The sequence below is a fragment of the Lutra lutra genome, chromosome 13, assembly GCF_902655055.1.
Source record: "Lutra lutra chromosome 13, mLutLut1.2, whole genome shotgun sequence".
NCBI lineage: Eukaryota > Metazoa > Chordata > Mammalia > Carnivora > Mustelidae > Lutra > Lutra lutra.
The window spans coordinates 14,344,345-14,370,892 of record NC_062290.1 but is presented as its reverse complement, the minus strand read 5'-3'; the positions used below and the strand labels follow the sequence as shown (position 1 = coordinate 14,370,892).

The 26,548-nt window shown below is 39.6% G+C and overlaps 1 protein-coding gene across 2 annotated transcripts in view; it reads right to left on the bottom strand.

Annotated features, from left to right (window-relative positions):
* TMC1 (transmembrane channel like 1) overlaps positions 1-26,548 on the bottom strand; it is a 147,037-nt gene that overhangs the window by 66,987 nt on the left and 53,502 nt on the right. Inside the window, exons 5-6 of one of the 2 annotated variants that reach the window (XM_047700537.1) lie at positions 9,904-9,994; positions 8,097-8,178 (exon numbers count right to left, since the gene is read on the bottom strand). In XM_047700537.1, coding sequence (XP_047556493.1) covers positions 8,097-8,178; positions 9,904-9,994 — 173 coding nt within the window. Of the gene's footprint in view, positions 1-1,522; positions 1,595-8,096; positions 8,179-9,903; positions 9,995-26,548 lie in introns of those variants that run through there. The other variant, XM_047700539.1, reaches the window with a different exon arrangement.

Below are 26,548 nucleotides of genomic sequence, written 5' to 3'. Positions count from 1 at the left end.
TGTAGCATATATAGGATACATATGTATTATATATAAAATCACATACGATTGCATTATTGTAATAATTATAAATGTATGTAATCATTATAACCAGATGGGTCCTAGAGAAAGGAGGTAAAATACTGACAGCGTTGCTTTCGATTAGCTCGCTGAGAAAGGTGTATTAGGGCAACATCTGAGCAGTTGTCTCAAGCTGGACAAAGAGGAAGCAAAGCCCCGGCTGGGGAAGAGCAGCTCAAGCGGAGGAAAGAGCGAGAACAAATATCTGGACACAGGCAAGAGCTCAGGACAGTTGAGGAACAAACCAAAGGGCTATGTGCTTGGAGCCCAATAAACAAGGGAAAGCGGTGACAGATGATGGTGAAGAGACGAGCCAAACCACACTGCATAGGGCCTCCTAAGGACAGGTAAGAAGTGAGACTTTTATTTTAAATTGTTGAGAAAGTCACCCAACAGGTGTTAAATAGCGGGGTGGGGGGTGGGGTAGAATGGGACCTTTAAATTCTTTTCAGCTTTGGGAAATGAATTGGGAGGGGACAGGCAAGAATGTGCCATCAACATGCACATGCCCCAGGGGAAAGTGATCTGTCCAAATGGTATTTACGAGAAAAAAAGTTTTTTAAGGTTTTTTGTTTTTTTTTTTTGACAGACAGAGATCACAAGTAGGCAGAGAGGCAGGCAGAGAGAGAAGGAGGAAGCAGGCTCCCTGCTGAGCAGAGAGCCGGATGCGGGGCTCCATCCCAGGACCCCGGGATCATGACCTGAGCTGAAGGCAGAGGCTTAACGCACGGAGCCACCCAGGCGCCCCACGAGAAAAAAATTTTTTTTTAAATGTATCTTAAATCAGAGAATGGAAGAGGAAGAAAGAACAGGAATTTGGAGTCTCAGGTTGAGATTTCATCTGATAACAAAAGCCACACTTTTTCTTTATCACTTGAAGTTCAACATCAAGTAGCTAGTTTTCTTCCCAATTCCCAATGCCTCTATGCAGTTGCCCAAGAAGGAATGATGAACACCCACAGCTGCCCACCCCATCAGGCCCTTTTTCCCGACTCATTCAGCAAAACACGTCCAGGGACCAATGGCTTTCTTGGCCCTCTGGCTTTGCAGCGTCACCAGTAGGGAAACATTATTGCAGAAAGGAGGCGGCTCAGATTAAGCAAATTCCAGTCTCTGATTAGTAAGATAAGGCTGAGCTCACAGGAGAGTCATGCTTCCCTTTCTGAAACTCAGGTCTATTCTCTAGGACCCGCCTCGCCTATTCCCAAAGCATAGTGACCATTTTTATAGGAACTTTAAAAAAAAAAAAAAAAACATGTAAATGGACATTTTTAAAAATCAATTATTTTTTAGTCTGAATGTTTGGATCCATTTCCCTTTGTAGAGAGATGCAGAGTTCTACTGGATTTCTAAAAGCGTGTGGTTTTGATAAACATGCCCATAGGAGCTGTAACCCAATGCACAGGTCCATCTGCAGAAAGGCTGCGCAGATCTGCCTTTCTCAGGACATCTGATCATCCACCTGGCTCCCAGTGATTTCAGATCATCTCAGGGCTGTTATCTATGTTCTCTGGTAACAACTGCCCAAGCCCCGCCACAGCCGGGCTCACGTGTCAGGTTTTATTGAAGGCAGTAGACTTCTTGCTTGCTAGTCATTACGGTTACTCATTAACTGAAGAAGGAACTTGGCCTCTAGGCATCTGGAGCAAGTTTTTCCTGAAACACCGAGATCTTCTGGTATAGAGTCCCAAGCACATGGTGCTGACTCATCCTTTCCTCTTTCCCCCATCCCTCCATCTTTCCCTCCCTCCCTTCCTTCCCTCCTTCCTTCTTAAAGTTTTGCTCTTCTCATTAGCACCCATCACCCACCTTCTCTCAGCCTCCATGCACAACCCTAGCAAATAAATTTCTTAAATTGAATACAGAGTACAAATATACCTAAAGGCAAAAAAAAAGAGAAGCAAATTATAAGGCTTCTGAAAGTATCCCCTCCCCCAGATATAATCTATATTCATTATGGATGAAATAGACTCCAAAGCTTTCAAGCTCCATTTTTTCACAATTATTTTATTGGAAGTAGAGAAGTAACCATTAAGCAGCCCCCCTTCCTTACTTTTTTTTTTACACAATCCTAAATCTAAAGGAAATGAATTTCAGGAAAACAGATTTCATTAAAAGTAGTGATTGTACAAATGACCCAGACACAGGTCAAAGAGACCAAGAAATCCAGAAGACGTTGTTCCTTCTATAGAACACCTATCAATGGCAGAGGGCAGACATCAGTGACAAAAGAAAGATTGTAAAGAACACAAATCAACCGGTTGGCATCCACGCTCCACAGGACCTTTCCCTGTCTCAACACAAAAATAAAAAAGGAGAAATCTTTCCTCTTCATATCCATTTATCCTAGTGGTTCTGTCTGATCAGAGGTAGGTGGCTAAATCTGGCATTGACTGAAAAGAGAAATCTTCCTGAAGTGTAGCTAAGAAATCATAATTAAAAAGAACAGTCATTCCATGTGCTTAGTCTCCTAGATTAAATTGTTTTACTCTTGTAAAGAACAGGAATGGGGGGGGGCGCCTGGGTGGCTCAGTGGGTTAAAGCCTCTGCCTTCGGCTCAGGTCATAATTCCAGGGTCCTGGGATGGAGCCCCATGTCGGGCTCTCTGCTAGGCGGGGAGCCTGCTTCCTCCTCTCTCTCTCTGCCTACTTGTGATTTCTGTCTGCCAAATAAATAAATAAATAAATCTTTTAAAAAAAAAAAAAGAACAGGAATGGGTAGTAGTAGTAGTAATATTTGTAGTAGTACTAGTAGTAACAGCTGACATATGTTGCTGGTCAATTATGCATAAACTTCAATTACTGTAAACTTCGTCAGCTCATTTTATTGCTTCTAGAACCCGATAAGTTTAAGTGTTATTAGTCCCACTGTGTGGATGGGGAACCAAAAACCTAAACACAGCATTTGACTGAACCAAGACTTGATTAATGACAGTAATAGCTAACATTTAATGAATTTTGTTTCACAACCTATTTTGATCTTGTCATCATGGAATTCCTGCAAGAAGAGAACCTCTATACTCTCACTTTACAGAGACTTGGGCCCATGGGTTACACAGCTAGTAAATGATGGAACCAGGGTTACACAGGGAGTTACATAGTGATAGGTAGTCAATGATGGAGCCAGGGCTCTAAACTAGGCAGCCTTGATCTGTAGGTGTTCGACTCCAAATCCAGATCTCTCTTAACCACAGTGGTATACTGCTACTCAAGTAGAATTGTAATAACACTATTATTAAAAAAAAAAAAAAAAACTAGAATATACGGAGTAAATAAGCCATGAATGTGTATGTCTGAAAAAACATAGGCAATTTCCACCAATCAGCTAAGGCCATTCACATTCATAAATTGGAACGGTGCCCAGAAATGACAAATTCTTTTTTTTCTTTAATCTAATAAATTCTGTTTCCATAATGAATTATTAATATAGTAAAACAGAGTCCTTGGTACATATTCAAGTGAGGCCTTTTAAGCTTATGCAATATTCTTGTTGCTGAATTTCCTTGCATTTCTTTTAAACTAAGGTTAAAGTTTCACCTCTCCCTTTGGTTATTTATTATTAAGGCAAAGTAATTTATAGTCTGTTATCATGTATAATTTCCTCTTGAACAGATGGGTAATAAGACAGGCAGACAAATATGAGCATTTCTAAATGGGGGAAAAAAAAAGACCAATTTAATCACCTGCTGTATGAGCACAGTATAAATACCATCTCATTAGGCTAGGACATGAAGCATAGTTTCTTTCGAACTGGCCTAGGGGAATTAAATGTGGCAAATTTGATTTCCATTTTCTGCAGCTCTGAGGCCAGTAGGGAAACATGAAGACATGAAACTTGAAGAAACTCTGTTCTTAGGGTTGTCTATCTAACAGATCTTTCCAGTCTGAAAAATAGGTCACTCACACCTTATTTTAATGCCATACTTTACTATTAGGAAGAAGTAGATTTCACTTCTGAGAAAGACTTGTAATCTCCAGATTGAAGGACATTCCATGATTTAATCCATGGTTTTGATAATAATTCTGGAGTCACAATGGATATAGACTATATTTCCTGGGAGTACAAATACACAGCTTTTCCAGCAAAATACGAAATACAATGTAGTTAATACGGTCTATCCTTGTGGGTAATCCTGGGGTTCTTAGCATGGCCTCTTCACAAGGCCGACGTGACAGTAAAATTCAACGGCAGCCCCACATGAAGTAGAATTTCACAGCATCCCTTTGTGGCAGGAATGATCAAATCTATTTTTGATGTGAAAAACAAAAACAAAAACAAAAAAACACCGAGGTCCTTAAGTAACTATCTAGTCACACTCACAAAGGAATCCAGGCCTTACTGGAATCAAGATATGATCAAGCATGAGTTTTAGACGTAAGTTCCCCTTTCCATTCTGCCAATTATTAGAGTTTTATGAAAACTCAGAGAAGACTGGCAATTTGGGACTCTCTTAAAAACCACACTTAAATAATACTTCTTTAATATTATCTAGAGATTGAGCAGAGAATGAGGGCAAATGGATTAGAAAGACTTTGGAATGGAACTTAGCTGCTCCTGTTTTAAAAATGCCTCTGACCACAATCTGAAATTTCTTCATGATTTAATTGCTTCTTTATGACCTGTCTTCCCCACCCACATGCATATTAACATAACTGGATGTAAGATCGAGCCTTGACTGTCCTTTTCAGTACTGCATGCCCAGTGCCTGGAAACAGGCCGAATAATGGCAGGTACTCCATGAATATTTGCTCAATTAATCAGTCCAGCCAAGTTTACTTTGAAGATTAAATGAGGTATTATGTTAGATTATTCTGACTTTCAAAAGGAATATAATAGTATTTCTGACACTTCTGTAGGATTAAATGGTCATTTCTGTAAGGGAAAAGTATTGGTGTTATTTTACAATATGAAATATGTCTTTTATAAATAGGGTACAGATTCAATCTACTTTTTTCTAAGAAGAACTAGTGGAGAAGGTAAATTATGCAGGCCTCTGTCGCTGTAAGTCTCTTTTTCATTTAACCATTTCAATTATTTATCACTCAAAAGTACAAAGAACTTCATCTGCTTATATATAAATCTCAAGCTGATTGTAAGTTATAAATCATAGAATGTTAGGTTGGAAATTGCCTTGCATAGGAACCAATTAAACCCCAAATTTGGGGGAAGGTCCAAATGTAGAAACAGAGGCCCCAAGTATAAAAGGATTATCCATATTGTAGAGCCAGTCAGGGGCAAAAGAACCTCAACCTTTAGAAAACTGATAGCATGCCCCATCTCTTTCCCAATTTCCATTTACTTAAGTTTCAAACACCATCACAGATGCCTGCCTCCCTGTCCTCCGAGGGGTACTTTCTAGAAGATGGCTGGTACAACCCAATCAACCCAATGACTTTACTAATACTAATACTAAGCCTCTTAGAGAGGCTTTCCACTTGTCAACTACTACAATAGCCCAAAAGCATATGATGTCCTGATGATTACCATTAAGATCATAAAGCATTAAGCATCTTAAAGAAACTTAAGTACATAATTAGACAAATAACTCATTCAAAATAAACACATGAGAAAATGGGACACAATTTCCCAAATAAGATAATGATCAAGAAAATCTCTAACTGCTCCTTCTGAGGCAGAAGGAAAAGTTTATAAAATCTTCCTTCAAGTAACAAACGAGTAAGCCCCATTGAGAAAAACCATAAGCTGTGGAGTCAGAGAGACTTCCTGACTTCTCAGCTCCTCTGGTGACTCATTCTGGGACCTTGATTTAACTGCGACTTGAAAATAGGAAGCATAATGGGCACACTGCAAGCATGTTTGAGATTATATGAAGTGTCTGTAGGGTATCTAGGTGACACGTGAAGAGGGGTGGTTGTGGCCGTTGTTGGTGGAATAGAAAATAAGGATCAATTCTTCACAGTGAGGCAAAGCACTTTCTCCACAAAGGTGGAGAAATCAGGACAACCTAATCAAACCCAAAATTGCATACGGAAGAGAAAATAATCCGCATCTGCTGGAGTTATCCAGCTGACTGTTCCAAATTTCCTGGAGGAAGAGGGGAGGGAGGAAGATAACTAAAAGTATAACTGAATGGCTCTCGATCTGTCTTTCCCTCAGTAACACACACGCTGGATGGTAGTCGTACTGTCACTCATTCCTGTGTGAGCTTCCTGGCAAGAAAAGTCATTGGTTTCTATCCCACTCAAGATAAGCCACTGCAACACAGGTGGACAGGACATTATTATTGAGACAAGCTAGACAGTGGACCTTCCAAATAAATAATCTGCAAATGTACATATTTTAACTCTCATTATTACAAATTTCTTGGGCTACATCTCATGACTATCAAGATTCAATCCTATCATCTCATAGATGGATAGACCAAGGCCCAGAGGGATTAAATGACTGCCTCAGAGTTGAACAGCAAAGCAAAGAACCAAATCCAGAGTTCTTTCCACACAAATTGTATCAAGACCGTAATGTTCCAAATGGCTTTCCGCTCCTCAGTGCCTTTCAAGGTACCACATTTGAGCTGCATGCTTGAAACAAGGATTCCACGGTGTCTGTTCTGCCCTGCTGGGTCTAAATTCTTTTTCACATTTCCTAGAATGGCAAACATTTGAAGGACATCTACTATTTAGTTTTATTCAATGCGTATTTATTAAAGTCAAGCAAATTTTAGGTCTGGTGATCCAGGAGTACACCAAACCAAACCTCTGCTTTCGGAGTCTACCAGAAGAAGTAAACATAAAATGAAATGAAATGAAATTACACTTAAAAACTAAATTAAATATACAGTATTTTACACAGCAAGTGTTAAGGAGGAAAATAAAGCAATGACAGGGCGTAACAGCAATCTGTGGGACGAAGTGCAATTAATTAGCTGATGTATTTTTCATTCATTGCCACCTGATAATGAGAGACAGAAGACTGAGGAGAGGCACTCCTAAAACATGCCCAATCATGTCCGTGAAATATCCATCAACTGTGTTTTCTCCCTATGGAGCCTCCATTTCAATTATGCAATGCCACATTTAACCAGCAGGAAAACCTGCCTCCTGATCTGAAAAGTCAGGGAGGAAAATCAGATCCTAGTCAAAACTCTTAGAAACCAAAATATGGCAAGATTATGCTCAGAATTGTTTCAGATATTATCCCTTTTTCTTTATATTCTTTACCCTTCTTATATTCTTTTTTTTTAATTTTTTTTAAAGATTTTATTTATTTGACAGAGAGAAATCACAAGTAAGCAGAGAGGCAGGCAGAGAGAGAGGAGGAAGCAGGCTCCCCGCTGAGCAGTAAGCCCGATGTGGGGCTCGCACCCAGGACCCGGGATCATGACCTGAGCCGAAGGCAGCGGCTCAACCCACTGAGCCACCCAGGCGCCCCTCTTCTTATATTCTTTTTATGTTTTATTTTTTCCTTTATAGGTTTAAAAATTATTTATTACATTTACAATGTTTTAAAATTTTTACTTGCCTTATTCTAAGCCTAGAGCACTGTTCTAAACAGGCTTTCGATGGAGTATATTCTGTACCCTAGAAATACCGTATCAAATGAAGGCACAATATGACATTCACATAGCAAGTTCCTGCATGATGATTACTTATTCTACTTCAGATTTGAAAATGAGGCTTTAAGATTTCTTCATTCTTTTTAGACATTGTTCATTTTGATTACTATCTCTCACAAGAATATATATTTTCAATGTCATATTCATTGCCAATAGAAAATCGCAGCCTTCCTCGTGATACTTATAACTCAGCGTCATTGGACACAATACTGACTTCCCTGTATAGAAGAGAAAAGGTCAGAATGAGAATATTTGGGTCTAACATAAAAAAGGAGAGCAGGGTCTCCAATGCTGTGACTGGCAAGTGCTCGCAAATTTTCACAGTAAACAAAGAAAATGTACAAAATGGTTATTTTTGTTTGTTTTCTTGTTTTTAACCTTCCCAATAGTATAGAAACTGAGAAAGGCATCTGGTAAGTTTATAAACAACCTTCCCATCTAAGGAGATCTCATGAGCACTTACTTTCAATCGCCTTGATTTTATTTTCCCAAGGGACGCAGGCAGCTTTGAAGTTTTCAAAATCACGAAGAAATTTTGCCCATTTCTGTAAAGAAAGCCAAATACAACAGTAAAACCCAGCCTCTTGTTTGCCAAGAGGTTTATCTTTTGCCCCCAACCCAAAATATCACAAGACAATGAGCTTGGAAAGATTTCTCTGGTGCCACATAAGAATTTTTGTAAAAAGGGAAAGCAGTAGGTTTTACTTGCCTCCCTGCTCCCCACCCACCCCCACACCAATTCAATTAAAACAACTTTGATGCATCCCCTGTTTTATAGCAAATAGGCTGAGACACATCTGTGTATTCTGCTCAACAATAAGGGAGCAGGGACTGAGTTTGCACCCGGTATTAGGCGATCAGCAAATTGTATGTGTTTAATTAAATACTCATTCATTGCATGAAGAAATTGATGAAATATGAGTAAAACACAGCTTCTGCCTTGAAGGGCTGCTGGGTCTACTAGAGTAAGCTGAACATAAACAAGAGACTTCAACACAGGATGGTGTTACGACATAGGACAATTTTTATTCTGGTACAAGTAGAGCAGCTAATTAAATGGAAAGGCATAGTATCACAGAAAAGGGAGGAAGAAAAAGATTCACAGTTTTTATAAAAGACCTTCATTCCATTTTATTCCACAATGTTGGTTCATCCATGGTCAAGAGGACCACAAGGACCACATGGAAGAATGGGAATGGGGCGCATAACTTCACGTTAAGTGTGCATTATCCTGAGATGACACGTGAGATGGACAGGCATGTAGGCCCCAAATAACAGTATGAGACAAGTCTGAAGTTCAAAAGATTGCCCCAACTAGAGACAACCCAAATGCCCATCTACAAGAGAACGGATGAACAAATTGTGGTGCCTTCATACGATGGATTACAATAGACTGATAAAAATGAACTAGAGTGGCCACAACATGAACATATCTTATGAATATCATATTGCATCAAAGAAGGCAGAAACAACAGTATAAATATCATATGATTCTTTTCACTTAAATGATAAGAACAGGCAAAATTAATCCCTGACATGTATCATAAATCTTTCTATCTCTATTCCCTATTTAAGATTTATTAATTTTATTCACAAAACCCCATTGTATGGAAATGCACTTAGCTTACAGGTGGGGTAACAATTGTAAAGGGGGATAATAATGCCTGCATACCTACTTTGCTTTGAGAATTAAATATGATAACTTAATTGAAGGATTCAGTTCAGTGCTTTGCATATAGTATATACTAAATAAATGTTAGTTTCTTTTCTATCTTTTCCAAGAATCTGTTTATATTGGTGTATCCCTTTTTTTTCTCATGTTCTATTCAATTTGTAGTTGATGTTATTTATAGAGAAGAGGTATATGGCCTAAAACTTGTAGACATTTGAGAAAGAAACTTTAACCCAGAACCCCTTCACTACCAGGGAATAAAAATCAAAGGGGCACAGTCTTTGCCAGTTAGGGGTGAGAAAAATCACACAAGTAAGTCTTCTGCCATAAATCAATGTTTCTCAACTTATTTTTCATTTTAACTCCTTTAAGTAGTATTTTGGGGCTTTTTTATTTGTTTTCTAAATCACATCCTGCCCCAAATTTTATTACAAAAATATACTGTGTATTTACTTTATGTGTGTACATGCTTCGTACACAGAAAATGTAAGACATTTTCCCTCTCCCATAATAGAACCAATTTTCTCCCTCCTGGAATCAATATGGCTGCCATTGAGAATGCATGGCATCAACTAAACTGAGTTGCGAAAATGCTTACCTTGGCCATCATCATCTTAAATGCAAACCACCGCTTTCCTTTCCCTTTCCCAAGGGCTCCTTCATTTTCACTCACAAATTTTTTTGCTTCCCTGAGAAAATAAAATAAGGGTAAAGGAGGGATAGTTGAGAATCATGGAAGAGAGGTAATGGACATTTCATTTTATTAGGTTTGCAGCCTTATTTCTTCTAGAACCTTAGCACATTAATTTAAGCTCTATTTCAAGCTCAGGGCTTGTAATAGATGTTTAAGCTTTTTAATTCTGGCCAGGAAGAATAAGATATTTTAGGCTCACTTATTATTATTAATCAGCTGGAGTCATGAAAAAGCAAGGAATTTATGCTAAGTGTCAAAATAGAGAATGCTAGTTCTTTTCATTTCTACCACATATAAAATTGAATCCAAAGTTGACTTCAGATTCTGGCAGTCAGAATATTTATTTTAAAACTCTTAAAAAAAAAAAAAGTCAAAGAGTTTAGGACAAACTGACATAAAACACACTTTACAGACCTGGTGTTTAATCTCATAAAACCAGTTATGACTTGAAACAGAGCAATCAGCAAGTGGGGTTGAGGGAAGAAGGGAAAGGAAAGGAATATTTTGAGCTTCACAACCCAAAAGAGCCTCAAATATAAACCTTAACATTATTCCCAAATAGTTACACATTTATAGCAGTCACATTAGTGTGTGTGTGTGTGTGTGTGTGTGTGTGTGTGTGTGTAGAAAACCATGAACTCAGCAAAATGGTCGATGTTAAATGTACTGCAGTTTTGTAACTTTGGCCAATTTTGCTATTGTTGTGTGTTGGATATGAGAAAAGAATTTTATGAACAGAGGTGGCCCAGGATTGTCTTGATCTTTTAGGGGCTGTAGAGGGCATCGTCCAGAAGAACCCAAATCTGGACTGCCTTTGCACAGCCGCAACATTGTCAGCTGAATGGTCCCTGGAATGTGTGATTTTACAGAGTAAGACCCTTCAACATAGGACTATAAATAAACGTATTAAAATACAAAGTAAATTAGTGACAGTGCTAAACTCGTGATTTTATAACACCCAGTGATCAGAACCCAACACACACCTGCTGACTTAGCCAGTAACTCCACAGTGGGGCCTCCTCACCCACCTGCGTCTCTGCACCTGCCCATATTCTGCCATAAAAACACGAGGGCAATGGAGTAGATTCTCTTCAGTCATCAGACAGAACCCCCCAATGAGTTCCTTGATGGCAGGGACAGGATCTTGTCCTTCTGTATCCCCCACAGCACCGACCACTACTTTGAGCAGAGGAGGTGCTTAATAAACCTAAACCTTTTGGAAGTGGAGCTGAGAGGTGTACTTGAGATACACATAGAGAGGGAAGTATCCAATAATTGTATTTTCCACATTAATTAATGCTCTGAAGCAAAGTCCCTCCTAAACGTTGGGATTGTACCCTTCTACATGAGTCTTCCCAGAAACTTAATAGGACAGGGGGCCCTTGGGTGGGCTCAGTTGGTTGTGTCTGCCTTCCACTCAGGTCATGATCCCAGAGTCCCAGGACAGAGCCCAGCATCTAGCTCCCGGTTCGGAGGGAGTCTGCTTCTCTCTCTGACCCTCCCCTCTTTTGTGTGCTCTCTCTCTCTCCCTCTCACTCTCTCAAAAAAAAAAAAAGAAAGAAAAAAAAATATATATATGTATTTTAAAAAATGAAAAAATGGGGAAAAAAGAAGAGAAAAGAAAAGAAAGGAAAATAAAAAAGAAGAAAAGAAAAGGAAAGGAAAGGAAAGGAAAGGAAAGAAAAAAAGAAAGAAAACTTACTAGAGCAGACCCCTGGAATTGGAAAGAGTTACTAGATTGGCCCTGACATTTGACATCATCTCTGAGCTATGAAGATTAATTTCAAAATGGTTTCTAAAACATTCTACACATTCTAAAATGTTTAATGAAGCCATATCAAAAAATACAAACTGAGCTCTCATGACTGGGTTTCCCCATCCATGCAATCAAGAAAACATATCTCATTTAAGCATTAACAATATTTTCTAGAAATGATATGGCAGGAGTGAGCATGGCAGCTACCTCACAGACTTTTATACAATGTTGAACTAAACTCAACTTGACTGTAACTTGAATTCTGACCCATCTTCTGTGATTTGTCTCTGTGACCTTGCCTGTCTTTTGACCCCCTCTGTACACACATTCAGGAGGTTCGTTTCTCAGAAGAAACCATGCATGCCCAGGATTCACACACACGAGCACAATCTGCAGTTTCCCTCAGTTACTTCATGGCCTTTAGCAGGTCAAGACTCCTCAACACACAAACTAGAGGGTGAGCGACGACTTCCCTGCTCGCCCAGTGGTAAGAAGAAGGGGAGATCGAAAGTGTGGAAGTGTTGGAGGGATTATTACACAGTGGATTTTCTTGTAACAGTTGGTTCAGAACTGAAAAAAAAATCTGTTTTAACATGATTGATGCATTACAGAACAATTTAAGCATAATGTAAATTTTGTGTAAACTGTTGGCCGCCATTTTATACTCATCTTTGTCAATGTGTCATTGATGATATTTCTGAGTAGTATTCCCCTGGCCCCAGTTTTCCCATGAGCCCTGTAGTTTTTCATTGCCTTATTTTGCACAGTGTGGTGGGTTTTAGGAACCCACACATGGTGTTATAGTGGAACTGACTGTAGTTCAATTATTTGGCATCAAAAATGTTGAAATTCGTACAATCAAGTATACACGGGAATCATCACATCATTCCATTCTAATAAACACATGTAAATAGAGAATCAAACATTCTTCCTAGTAATAAAATCAAAATGTGTTTTTCAAATGTAAAGTGCCCACTTTATGGGCATATCTTCTACTCTGGATACTTAGCAGATAATTTAAAAGACGCTCAGTTTGTTTTTTTAGAGTTACATCACTTTCTAGATGAGTGGCCAATTAGAAAACATGACTGCTCTCAACAGCCATAAGTGTAAAGATATAGCTATTCTACTTCATATTTCTGACAAGATTTTTAATTTTGTGAACTGATGATTGTATTATAGGATCATTAAACTAGCAAGATTTAAGAGAGAGAAGCAAGTCAGGGTTATAACCAAATTACAATCACCACAAAATTAATCATAAATTCATCTAATAATATCGAAACCTATTTACATGGCATTCATAAGGTTTTTGTCAGTTATTATAAATATGGTTTTCCTTGGGAGCAATCTAAACAAGGTTTTATCATTTGTTTCTTCAACTGACAAGTTTTCCTGATGCTAGGCATACTTTCCTATTTCTCTCCCAAGTACTAACCCACCCCACCCTCAACATACATATTCTGACATTGATTTTCAGATAAAAATCTGGACTTCGCTCAACTCCACGTAGTCTCAGGTAGAAATTTCTTCTCTGTCCTAATGCCTTACCCACCTCCTCAGTTCTCCAAATAACCTTCCCCAAGTTTTATACCAGAAAGATCCCTAAAGAGTCATTCTAGCTCCTTCTGTTCCCCATTGCCCACTCTTGCCAAAGTAAGTACAGGACTCAACTCATCAGAAGTCTAGGGGGTGATGTTAAAACAAAGCTAGGGATTACAGGGTGGGAAGAAAGTAATTTTTTTTTTTTTAGCAAGAACAGATTCTTGAACTTCCTTATAGGATGCTCTCGGGATATAAGGGATATATTTTGCAGCTTGCTGGCCTAGAAGAAGGGACATTGCACAGGAAGAAATTGGTGACTCAGTGACAGAACATCTCTTAACACTATTTTCCAGGCTAACCTTTGCGATGAATTGCATGATTTCAGGAAAAAAGAAAAACAACGACGAGGACAACAACAAAAACCTAGTGCCTCCTAATCCCATCCTCTCCAATAACAGATTTCTTAACCAGAAGACAACATCTTTCACTGTGCTATTAGGAATAAGATAAAAAAAAGAAACTATCCAATATGGAGAGGAGTACTGACTGATATTTATCATACTAACGTGCCCATTACAGATATCAGAATCCAAGAAAATAAAAGAGCAGAACCTCTGAAAACTAAAAAGCAAGAAAATGTCTATGCTCTTCCTAAAGGTAATTCATCTTCCTACCCATTTGTAGGTATCTGGATAATTTAAAGGGATTTTTTTTTTTTTTTGCACAGATAAAATGAATAAGATTTTGTGGATAAACTTTGAATATCCATTGGCTTCAAACCATCCAAATGTCTGACTGAAAAATGTGTGTCACTCCCTTGAATTGCATTCAACAGAAGCTGCCTGCCAAGTCTGTAATCCGGTCTCCAGGTCTTGGAGCTCCAGCCAGCCCTGGTACAGTATGCACAGCTCCCTGCTCTGTAACCCCAGACCCAGGGATAAATAATTGAGTGAGATCTATTTAATGGCGATAATACCTGGCCTCATAATTCATTTATCAACCCCTTGTGTTGATAATTAGAATAATAAGGTTTCATGGGCTTTCGAGAGTGCTTTCACAGTTAGCTGAAAGAGCACACTTTGGCCTAACTTACAAAATAGATAATTTACCCACAACACATGATACAGCCCTGATGACACAGGGGAGTCAGGACACGCTATGCTGTCTTTGACACATTCTCATGCCAGGAAACATGTTCCTTCTTTGGGTTAGGTCAAACTGACTCTATTTTCCTCTTGCTTTCAGTTGGATAGTATGATTAGGCAACCAATGTATTGCTCAAGGAAACGAAAGACATTTCAAAACTGGTCTTGAAGGCAACTGTAATCAAGACTTGTACTCATGAGCCCTTCCCGATAAAAGGGATCAGAAGAGTGAGAAGTCTTTTCTTAGTAAACACTGTTGTTTAAAAAAAAAATTTTTTTTGACTCATTTAAATGGACTCCAATTCAGAACTGTTACTGTTCCTAAAATAGCACTGAGTAATTGAAAGGAAGTTACAGAGGTTGGAAGCTACTTTCATGCACAGAGACTGGAAATAATGACTATAGGCCTCTTAGATAATAGAACTCCATAATTAGACTGGTAGCATTACTTAAAATCATCCTAATACTGGAAGCAAGGATTCAAAACACCTGTTTTTTGTTTTGTTTTGTTTTGTTTTAAAGGAGATGCTGGTGGCAGTGGCGGTAATGGTTGGATGCTCAGTTGTGTCATCTATGAAATGGAGATACTAATAGCTCTGTCATGGGGTTGTCCTGTGTTTTACGGGAAACAATGCATGCAGTACTTTAGTCATAACACATGTAACGTATCCACGGCAAATAGTAAGAGCACTATAAATAGGTACTGTTACTAATAGCAGTAGTACTAATAGTGCTGACTTCAATTTTTAAGCCTGAGTCTCCAAATTACAAAGTTGAGAAAAGACAAGGTATTTCCAGGCAAAACGACTCAGGAAGCCAGCCCATTGCCCATCAGATGATGAGATGTGCAAAGAGTGGGAATTGTTCTTGCCACTAAACAAGTGGGAGAGGATTCAGACACACATTTGAGACTGAACGTGAGGACCCTGGTGTCCAGCTTCAGAAGACCAAGTTATGCCTCAGCCTGAGAGGACACAGGGGTGAATTCTAGCCTGAGACCAGCTCCAGCAGCTCTGTGCTGCTCCAGAGAGCCCAGGTCAGCTGGGGTGTCTCTGTTGTAAGAGGCAAAAAGGGATTTCTCTCCCCTGAATATGACTACATTCTATTCAATTCTATGATCTGTGTCTTGTCAATGAGACATGGGTTTGAAGCTTGGCTCTGTCACACACTAGCTGTGTGCTCTTCTAAGCTTCTCACCTGTAAAATGTGATGGGCAGCTAACATATACTCAATGCTTGCCACCTACTGGGCACTACTGATGCCCCTCATCCCACGGAATCACTACAAAATCCAGCAAGGTGGCAACTATGGTTATCCCCATCTCAGAGACGAGAAACAGGATTTATGAAATTGGGGTCCAGGCTTTCCCCAAGAGTAAGTGTCCCAGCTTGTTTGGGATTCCAGCTCAGGGCTCCCAGTTTCCCCAGAATAACAGCATTATCTATCTCCTGTGACTGGCACAAGGACACATAAAAGTAGGGAGGACATGGTACACTTAGGCATTTTTTTCTAAGCATGTATCGAGTGTGTTTATTCTTAGCAATGTGTTAAGTGCTTTGAAAGAAAGAAACGTGGATTCTTTTTAAGAAAGAATCATTAAGAAAAATGAGATATAGGCCCATTAAACTGTTATAACAGTGTTCGACAGCTTTAAAGTAGAAAGGGAAAGGACACTGGAGGCCTGAGAGCTTGTTGATCAGAGAAGACTTGAACCAGGCATTGAAGAGCTGACAGAATTCAAGTGGGCAGAGAAAGGCATTCTAGGCATCAGTTTGTAGGAATTTTTCTAACAAAGGAGATATTTCTACCATGGAGCACATGTACAAGCTCATATTCTTAGATAGACTCACATTCATCTCTTCACCAGGCCACTGACAGGGCTTGGCAGACAGACCATGCTGATTTTGCTTGGTTCACGTTCATTTGAATCAAACACATGCAATAAATTCTGAATACTGTAAACAGACGGATTTACAAGTCATTGCCTCAGAGTGAGAGAGGCCATTCTGCTTTGGAAGACTGGGTAAAAAGATTCTGCACAATACCCGTGTGTTCATGTTTCTACCCTATGCTAAACATTTCTCGGTACTAAGGAATATGTTTTCAAAATGCTGTGTTGTGATATTTAGGAGTACTAAAAAAGAGCCTTAGTTTTTCTGTTGGAACAGGGTGTTCTGCCTTTTGATCCATGTGTGGGCAAGACATTTCAAATGACGGCAGTTCAGCAAGTTCCGCAAATTATCAAGACTACCTAGTGAACTTGACTACTTGCCACATGGCAAACTTGGATCTGGAGGTCTGTCCTGAGCACTGGCAACAGAACTTAGGTGAGGTCACCAACAGAGCCTTCTATGCTCGTAAGTGAACTAGGCTTTCTACTCAGTTGACTTGAAGTTGTACTATTTCACTGTTTACTTGCATAGCATCCCTTCTAAGCTTTTCTAATGCTTGTGACCAAGCACTGGTCAAGAAACAGTGTAATAGTATACGCATAAAATGAAACATTAATTCATCCAGAGAGTCATGTCTCTATGTAGATATCCCAGTATGTATGGGTATGTTTATATGAAATAACATAGACATTATATATATGTGTAAATTCATGCATGTATACTGTTAAGGCATAATTAACAGCTATTTGAAAGAAGTGCACTTAAAATTTCTAATTTTCAAGACTGTAGAAAGAAATTTTAGACAAATCATATTGAATATGTAAAACTATTCCCAGAGCACCTGGGTGGCTCAGTGGGTTAAAGCCTCTGCCTTCGGCTCAGGTCGTGGTCTCAGGGTCCTGGGATCGAGCCCTGCATTGGGCTCTCTGCTCAACAGGGAGCCTGCTTCCCTTCCTCTCTCTCTCTGCCTGCCTCTCTGCCTACTTGTGATCTCTGTCAAATAAATAAATAAAAATCTTTAAAAAAAAAATAAAAAACTATTCCCCTTTCTTCCTCCCATTTTTCATGATATTCTAATATGATATTCTCCAAACATTTACTGTAGTATATGCATTTTAATAAGGCTTAACCACTTTTATTCTATAGCAACAAGCTTATTTAAATCTCCTGAAGTAATACAAAACTTGCCATTCCTTGGTCATATACATAAAAATATCCTCAAAAATGCCTTCACGGGGCACCTGGGTGACTTAGTTGGTTAAGCATCTACCTTCAGCTCAGGTCATGATCTTGGGGCCCTGGAATCAAGCCCCATGTGGTTGAGCTCCCCATTCAGCAGGGAGCTTGCTTTTCCCTTTCCCTCTGCCCTCCCCCCCATGTTTTCTCTCTCTCTCTAATAAATAAATAAAAATCTTTTTTATAAATGCTTTCATTATTCTCTTATTATAAATCTGATAAGGTAAAGGGTTACTTTTGGATTTCATACCTTACTCAAGATCTGGATGACAATTCCCCTAAACAAAAAAAGCACATTTCTCAAATTAATTGTATTCTGTGCTTATCATGTACACATTTGCTTTCCTTTCACTGTTAATGTATTATGTCAAACATATTTAAAAGAATTTTCTAGATAATTGTAAGTGGTAATTAGTGAATTTCTCTTCTTAATCACCTTTCAAAGATAACACATCTATGGATAGTCTAATAACAAGTTGTGAAAATTAGCTGTCACAGTAGCTGACATTCTAAAGAATGCAAGTAAGGTAAATTGCTATTTATCAAAAATGGTTGGAGGGTAGGATATTCTGGCAATGTGGGAAAACTGATTCAGTGTATCTGAAGTTAAAAAGATGAGGGTAACCACATTTTATCTATCAAGAAGAAAACTTTAGAACTTTCTTTTGTCTCATTACTTTTTATTATTATCTTATGGTATACCAAAAAAAAAAAAAAATCCCTGTTTAGGGGCGCCTGGGTGGCTCAGTGGGTTAAAGCCTCTGTCTTCAGCTCAGGTCAGAATCCCAGGGTCCTGGGATCGAGCCCCGCATCAGGCTCTCTGCTTGGAGGGGAGCCTGCTTCCTCCTCTCTCTGCCTACTTGTCTTCTCTGTCAAATAAATAAAATCCTTAAAAAAATAAATCCCTGTTTATTTCAAGTTTGAGATTATTCAAATTCTGGATAGGCAGATATTTGTGAAAAGTGGTAAGATTGATTGCCAAGAGTCTCGTGAGCAACCCTGAATATTAGCATATTTTAGACCCATTTTCCAATGACCATTAATTACTCTTCCATCAAGCATCTGGACAGAACCTCAGGCTGATTTAATGAAGGAGTGTTTGGGATTTTGAGGATGGTATGAGAGGCATAAATGCCTTCACAACTCTCTAGAAGAGAGAGGAGCTAGAGCCCAACGGGCCACCTGAAAAGCTTGCAAAACCAAGTGAAGAACAGAACATCTCCAGGTAACTGGTAAAACAGTACACTGTGGATAGGAAAGATTCAATAAATCATGAAAGAGATAAAGAACTTTTGGTAAGCAAAAGTATATGTAACCCTAATGTTTCAGAGCTGACTTCCTTAGCAACTGAAAAAGTTTCAAATCTCCAGAAAAAAAAAAAAAAAAATTTCTCAAGTGGTTCCTATTGGCATCCTTTAAGGGGGAATTTCAAAATGTTATTTGGAAAACATTATTAAAATTACCCATGGTGATTTTTCTAACCACTCACAATAGCACAGCAAATATTAACAGGCTAACTCCAGAAAGAAAGAACTGTCAGGAACACTGTTCTTGTTTAATAGAAAAGATTTTTTCTTATGCAGTGAAAATAGTAAGAGAAGCAATCGGTACAGGTGAACTCAAATGTGCATGGTAAAGTCAGAAGAGATTTCAGATCCCAATCAAGGCTTGATTATTCTTTAATAAAAAAAAAATTTCCTCTTTAAGATGAATTTTTAAAGGAAAAAGAAAGAAAGAGGTAAACAAAGTCAGACTTTTTAAAAAATCAGACTATTAAATATAGAGAACAAACTGGTGGTTGCCAGAGGGCAGGGGATGGGGGATGGGTGAAATAGATAAAGGTGGTTAATTGAAGATGGCATCGTCCATCTCATACCTCATGGTCATCATCATCATCAGTAACTCATGATTTGGAAAATCAGAATGTGAATCCAAATTGTATACCTAATTTGTTAAGCAAAAGCTTATAAACTTTGTTAATTACTAGGTAAATATTGAAGGCCTTGAACATAGGGATGACATGTTCAAAGTGGTACTTAAAAAGAACACGCTGGTTATACGGCATGAACACTGTCTTTGGAGTAATATAGACTTGAGTTCTGCTCTGAGTTTGCTGAATTATTTGAGACCATTTCATTATGCTATGGTAATGGAGGAACTCATCAGAAGTAATAAGCATAAACAATAAGAAAGCTTTTGGCTCATATTATGCAGGTGAAACTCAAAGGCAGGGTAAATTTGGTGTGTCTGTGACTATGCAGGCACACAGAGCCCCATACTCAGGTGGCCCCAGTGCCTACTTTAATTCTCTGTCATTGGTTCTTGAAATTCTTAATAATTGAAATTCTGAACTATTTTTTAACAAAGGGCCCTACATTTTCATTTTGCTCCAGATCCTGCAAATTATGTAGCAGGTTTGGCACACGGGATGTGTTAAGTATAGCTAATAAATAAACCTGTAGCATGTGACACATAGACATAATTAATAAGATGTGTTCCAATATAGAAGTAAGTTAGTAACCTGCAATACATGCCAAAGAAAGACAGAAAACAGATGGAAAATATGATGAACAAATACGAATATTGTAGTTAGAAGTGGATGGAAAGACCAATTTATGATCCTGTCACTTTAGGACTGATTAACTGTCACCATTAAACTGACTACCCATCAGCGTCATCCAATGTTTCTGCTCTCCTCACGTGTTCTGCTCAAGAAAAGCAGCTACAACTTGTAGTATTTCAACAGGCTAATTGACAAGGTACTAATATACTCCAGCGTACCTGCTCTGTGTCATTCTGATAGAGCAAATGCCTATCACTGATCTATCATCTTCATTCTATGGGACCCTTTGGGATATCCGTCCTCTTGTTTTGTTTTTAAGAGGAAAGAGTGCACCTGCACCCTCAGGGGGTTCAGAGGGCAGACAGAGAGGGATAGAGAGAGAGAGGGAAAGAGATTAAGCAGATTCCACACTCAGCACAGAGCCTGATGTGGGGCTTGATCTCACAACCATGAAATCATGACCTGAGCTAAGATCCGCAGTCGGACACTTAACCCACTGAGCCACCCAGGCGCCTCAGGACCTCAGTCCTCTTAACGTGTGCACACCATCAGTAGAATGTACAATGAGCCTAAGATTCTCTCTCTCCCTCTCCTCTGTCCCTCCCCACCCCCACTCACACACACATGCTCTCTCAAATAAATAAATAGTAAGCTAAATTAAACTTAAATAAAAAAGAAAAATTGGGTATCAATGTTACATTTTGATCAACAAAATTCAGATATACTGATTTCCAATAGTCTCCATTCTTAGGATGAGAAAATCAGTATATATAAGGTACCTATAAAGTGTAAGAACTGAAAGCCACTGCTTTGGTTGAGTTCTTGGTTCAAAAGAATCCCAAATGGTTGAAGGGTGTCTAGTTAGAAGGTGTGTACACATGATTAAAGGTCTTCTTGTGTGGAAGGTCTCATTCCTTCATAACGACAGATGAAGGAAAGGCCTTTGTGAAACAAAGGAGAAATCATGATTCTTACCTATAAAAATCTCAAGCTCCAAGGAAACTTGAGAGGAATGGATGGGAGCCAGGGGGCTAGTTTTCGCAGATGGCTCTGGCAAAGGAAATCAACTCTGGTCTATTCTTACTGTCCTAGAAATACATTCGTTCCCCTGACTGGAAAAAAAAAAAAAAAAAAAAAAAAAAAAAAAAAACAATAAAATCAAAAACAAAACAAACAAAAAAAGAATGCTAGAGGGCGAAGGAAGATTGAATAAGGAAGACTATTACCTTAATGACTAGCTGACCATTAAAAGCACATGTTTAAATGTAAGTGAAATCCTAAGAATTACTTTCTTGGCTTTACTGAATGTTCCATTAAAAAATCACCAGGCCAAGACAGCCAATGGACAACTCCCAGAAACATTGGGTCAAGGTGCCACAAAGAAAAGAAATTAAAGCAGTTAGTATAATAGCTAAGTAACATGAAAATAAATAAATTTAAGATGGCTTCTACCCAAGAGCCATTTCCATGCGAAAGTATACTGGAGTACTCCCATTCCCTACTTTTCAGACTCATGAAATGTGAGAACTGCTCCCTCCCCAAAATCAGCTTCTTTAAATATCCAGGTGAGGGTTTTTAATTATTTCTTATATAATAGGCACAGAAGCATTTTTTTTTTCTTCAATCAGATGCTTTATACACAAGTACATTGTGTAGAAGAAGGAAACTGTGACATCTCTGCTCAAAGCTCGTGGTGTGGCAAGCACCACTCTTAAACTCTGCCTCCCTTTCCCTGAAGGGATTCCACCGAACGACTGGAACTCTGAGGAGAGCAGTTTGAAAACTACCCGCCACAATTCAATCCCTTCCCTGTATAAATAAATACATGATGCTCAGAGAGGAGAGGTTCGAGGTAGAGCTTAGTGTGGAGTCCATGTCTCTTAATTTTCAATCCCTCACCCACCCTACTGGAACAAAGTAAAATGGTTGCTTGTTCAGGTTTACTCAGGAAGGCTTTAAATCTACCATGTAGAATGTTCTGCTATAGTTAGGTTTGAGTTTCAGGAGGAGTAATAAGCAGACCTGGTATTTTCCATCCAGGTGTTTTCTATCACCTGTGGTGGTTGCTACCAGGTTAGCTCAGCGACAGACTACAGGGAGGAAAGATCTAGTCAACCAACTTCTGAGTGAAACCCATCAACAGCTTAAAAACAGATTATGCCTAAAAATCCTCGCTGTCGGATATTTTTGTGGTTAGTTCCTACTAAAAAAGAGAAACTGACTTTCAAAAAGTTGGAAAATAGACCACTATTTCCCTTCCCCTGTCCCATCCCCTCAACATATTCTCACCCATTCGATAAACAGTTTATGGAGTAGGACATTCTGTTTAATGAGGTTTTCTGTTTCTCAGAATCAAAAGATGGTGGCCCTCAATCCTGACTGTCTATTAAGGACTTTTTTTTTTTTTTAAAGATTTTATTTATTTATTTGAGAGAGAGTAAAAGAGCATGAGACGGGAGAAGATCAGAGGAAAAGCAGACTCCACATGAAGCTGGGAGTCTGATGCAGGACTCAATCCCAGGACCCTGGGATCATGACCCAGGCCAAAGGCAGTCACTTAACCAACTGAGCCATCCAGGTACCCTATCAAGGACTTTTAAAGCAGAAAACAAAAGTATGCATATTGTAGTCGGGGCCAGATACACCTGCCCCTCCCTCCCCCTCCCTGAGATTATCACTCAACAGGTTTAAACCACATGAATGTACAAAACTGCGCTAACACGCAGGAAAACAGACTAAAAAACACAGTTCCACAGCGACAGTGAAAAAGATGTGGCTTCTCTTCAGGCCAAAAAAGCAAATGCCGCTGCCTTGAAAATGCTGAGCTCTACTTCCTGAGCCATGTTGGAGAGTTCTTCGGGATTAACAATCCATTTTTAGGGCTTCTTGCCATGTACTAACTGCTTATTTAACTGTCATTTTGCCCTCAGCTCTGAAGATGCTCATGTTGCCAGGGGTGGACCCTCTTTCAGAATGTGGGAACTACCTCCGAGCCCCACCACCACCCCCACCCCACAGCATCCTCTGCTACTATGCCCGATGCTTTCCTCTAAAAGACATCTTGAAAGCCTGACCCTCTGTTAAATCTGTTAGAAGTTTCACCAGTTTTTCAGAGTCCAGAGCCAGATGGAAAGCCTTGGAACCTCAACACAGATCCAAGCCTGTGATCAAAGTATCTGCTCTAGTTATACTGATCCCCTCGCCTTGCATTCCATTTCCTTAGCGAGGACTGATGACTGGAGGTAAATTCTGGAAATAACATTACCCTCAGAAACGTTCTGGAGGAGTTAGATGTCCCCAAAAGAGATAAAGGGTAGGAGAGAAAAACTACCTGGCCTCCAGGCTGGGGTGGAGAAACCTTTATATTTACATAAATGTAAATGGATGTAAAGCATCCATCCCTCGCTCTAATCACAAGATTGAAATCCATAAGGGAGAGGCTCAATTCAACATTCAGAAACCCACAGAGGGAGGCAGCAGGGCCCTACAGAGACAACAGTTTCATCACAGAGGCTGAAATCAAGGGAGTCAGGCTGACCGTGACCACCAGCTGCGCAGAGAACTGCAAAGCCACAAAGCAGGACCCACTTCTGGCCATGGAGAATCGTTCCAAGACAGTGAGCGTGACTGACAGGTGAGCAGGCATAGCTGAGTCTTCTCTGGGCCTGCATCTGTGCTTCTATTCTGCAAGCTGGCTTTGAATCTGACGTTCAGAATCACTGTCTTGGTAACATGCCTAACTGACTCCCTAGCTGCACGGGTAGGAGGCAGCAGACTGGAAAGCATACAAGGTTTAACCAAGTAGCATGAGCAGGTGACACGAATTGTTTGAGAACTGTGCACACTGAAAAGTGAATGCCCTTTTTGTAAGGGCAACAATTGCCAAGTCCCAGCCACTACTTCCCATAAAAATACCCCACTTGTCCAGCAGAAGCTGGATGTCTGGCCTTTTTTTTTTTTTAATATAGGCTCCACACCCAGCATGGAGCCTAATGCAGGGCTTGAACTCATGACCCTGAGATCAAGACTTAAGCTGAGATCAATAGTCAGATGCTAAACCAACTGAGCCACCCAAGCACTGCTGGATTTTTTTTAATGTGAAATCTCCTACTTTCCAATGTTTGACAAGAAAGAAAAAATGTTATAAAAAATATATAGATAGATAGCCCCAAATGGTTAAAATGGTAAATTTTGTATTATATATGAATGAAAAGTGAAAAAATTATAAAATAAAAGGAAACAAAAAGCATGTGGTCTGAATAAAAACCCAACATTCAGTCCTAAGACCTGGACTGAGAGCTACAGACTCCCCATTTTCAATCTCTGCCCTAACAACAGGGCCTGGTATTCCCTTGCTGCCTTCCCAATACCTCTTTCTCCCCTCTTCCAAAAATGGGTTCATTTCTGGAACTCAGCTCAAGGCTCAGGTCCTGGAATCTGCCACGGGATTACCCTGGGTACATTTGGAAGATGTGAAAGTAGTTTGGCCCCAGATTCTGCCAAATTGTCAAGATGCTCTGTTCTTTGGTGGCAAGTCAAAATTGTTTGCCCATCTAGACTGCTACCAATGTGTCATCATCCCCCAGGGCTCCCGAGGTTGTCCCTGGCTAGGTCAACTTCCACCCAGCCCAGCCTGTCTCACACTCTCTCCATCAGGAGAGATGGAGAGAGTGTGACACTGGTCACACTGCAGGGGACCAGGCATCATTGACTCTGTCCTGAGAGGAAATAATAATTACAACTTGTGCTCCCCGGCAATGTGCTATGCTCTGGCGCAGTGCTAAGTGTTTTATGTAAATTATCTCACTTTATGATGCCAATAACCCTGTGAATTAGCATAATTTCATAAGGAACCTGAATGGCAGAGAGCGACACAACTCATTCAAATTTGCACAGCTATTAAGTGGAAGGTCTGAGATTCAAACGGAACTCAGAAGCCCCTTCCTGCTCCACTGTCCTATGTGGGAAAATAGAGAGAAGGGAGAGTGGGGGTACTTCTGTGCCTTCTGCAGGTGGAAAGGGAAGATCCACTCTTTGGCATTCTTACTCAATTTCACACCACGCTGAAAGTTCACAGTATCGCCGCTTTCCAATTTGACAGCGTTCCACATACAGTTACCTGTGGTTTCCAGTTCGGGGGGATTTTATGGCCAGTAATATTTCAAAATATATTTCAGAAGCAACATAAGGTAGTTGTCAAACTCGTATTTTGCCAAGTAAGGGCACTTTTAACCCTAGCATTTAGCATCACTACCACTTCATTGAATGAAAACTATTTTAACAGACACACACACACATACCCACATACATGCATATGCACACACGTGACTAGCTCCACGGAACCAGGCACCCTGCTTGGCTTTGCTTTCATTCATGGCTGTGTGTCCATTGCACATGGAGTTCCCAGCCTACAACCATGGTGTTCTAGAAGTTTGCTGGGAAGAGCATTGTTTGGAACTTGGAAAACCACACTCCACAAAACAAAATGGTGCTATTAAAAATGATGGCTAGGTTCCCATTTCACAGGACAGATCTAGAATATCTTGTTTTATTTTAGATATGAGGTAACTGAGGCCCAGAAGCTTAACAATGTCCTTAAATAACATATACTCTTTTGCAAAACTAAGATTAGAAGTGAACTATCCTCATAGCTCCTTCAGTTCTGTTTTCATCACCAAAGACAATAATACTACACTATAATATTTAACATTATTGGTTCAATAGGCCAGTGGAGAGACAGCTTTGGAAATTCACCACCACTTACAAAAATGGTTCTGAAAAAAACGCCATCGGTAGCACAATGGGAAGATATAAACGTGCTTATTAACACAGACGCGTTCCCTCGTAGTCATGCCTCACCTCCCCAACAACCTTGGCAAGAAAATAAGAGTGTGATCCTCAGAAGTGATCAGAAGTGATTCTGCTCCCATCCCTCAGAGAGAGAGAATCATTTGTCTTTTCATACAGGAAGCTGGCAAATCCATGTGCCTCTGAGTGTGTTTGTACGCTCATCAACACCCAATGGAAGACTGAAATTGGGTCACTGACATGTCACCATGGAATAGCTATTAGCATAATCCTTAATTGGAATCCTGTGTACTGTTCTGTTGGCTTAATATCCTCCCTGTGCTTTAAGGAGAGCCATCACCTGATTATATCATTTGAGGCTGGGACCCTGCAGAGAAACATGAATGTGCAAGCCACACAAATGGTGAAAGTCAAATATATTATCTCTTCCAGAGAGATAGGAATGAATATATGAAACTGAAGAAAGTCTCAGTTCAAGGAACAAAGGACTAAGAGTGACCAGAGGTTATAAGAATCTAAACAATGGATTTGTTCATTTTTTTAAAAATATAATCATTAGCTCTGCCTCTCTAATGATGTTACATATATATGCATGTACATACAT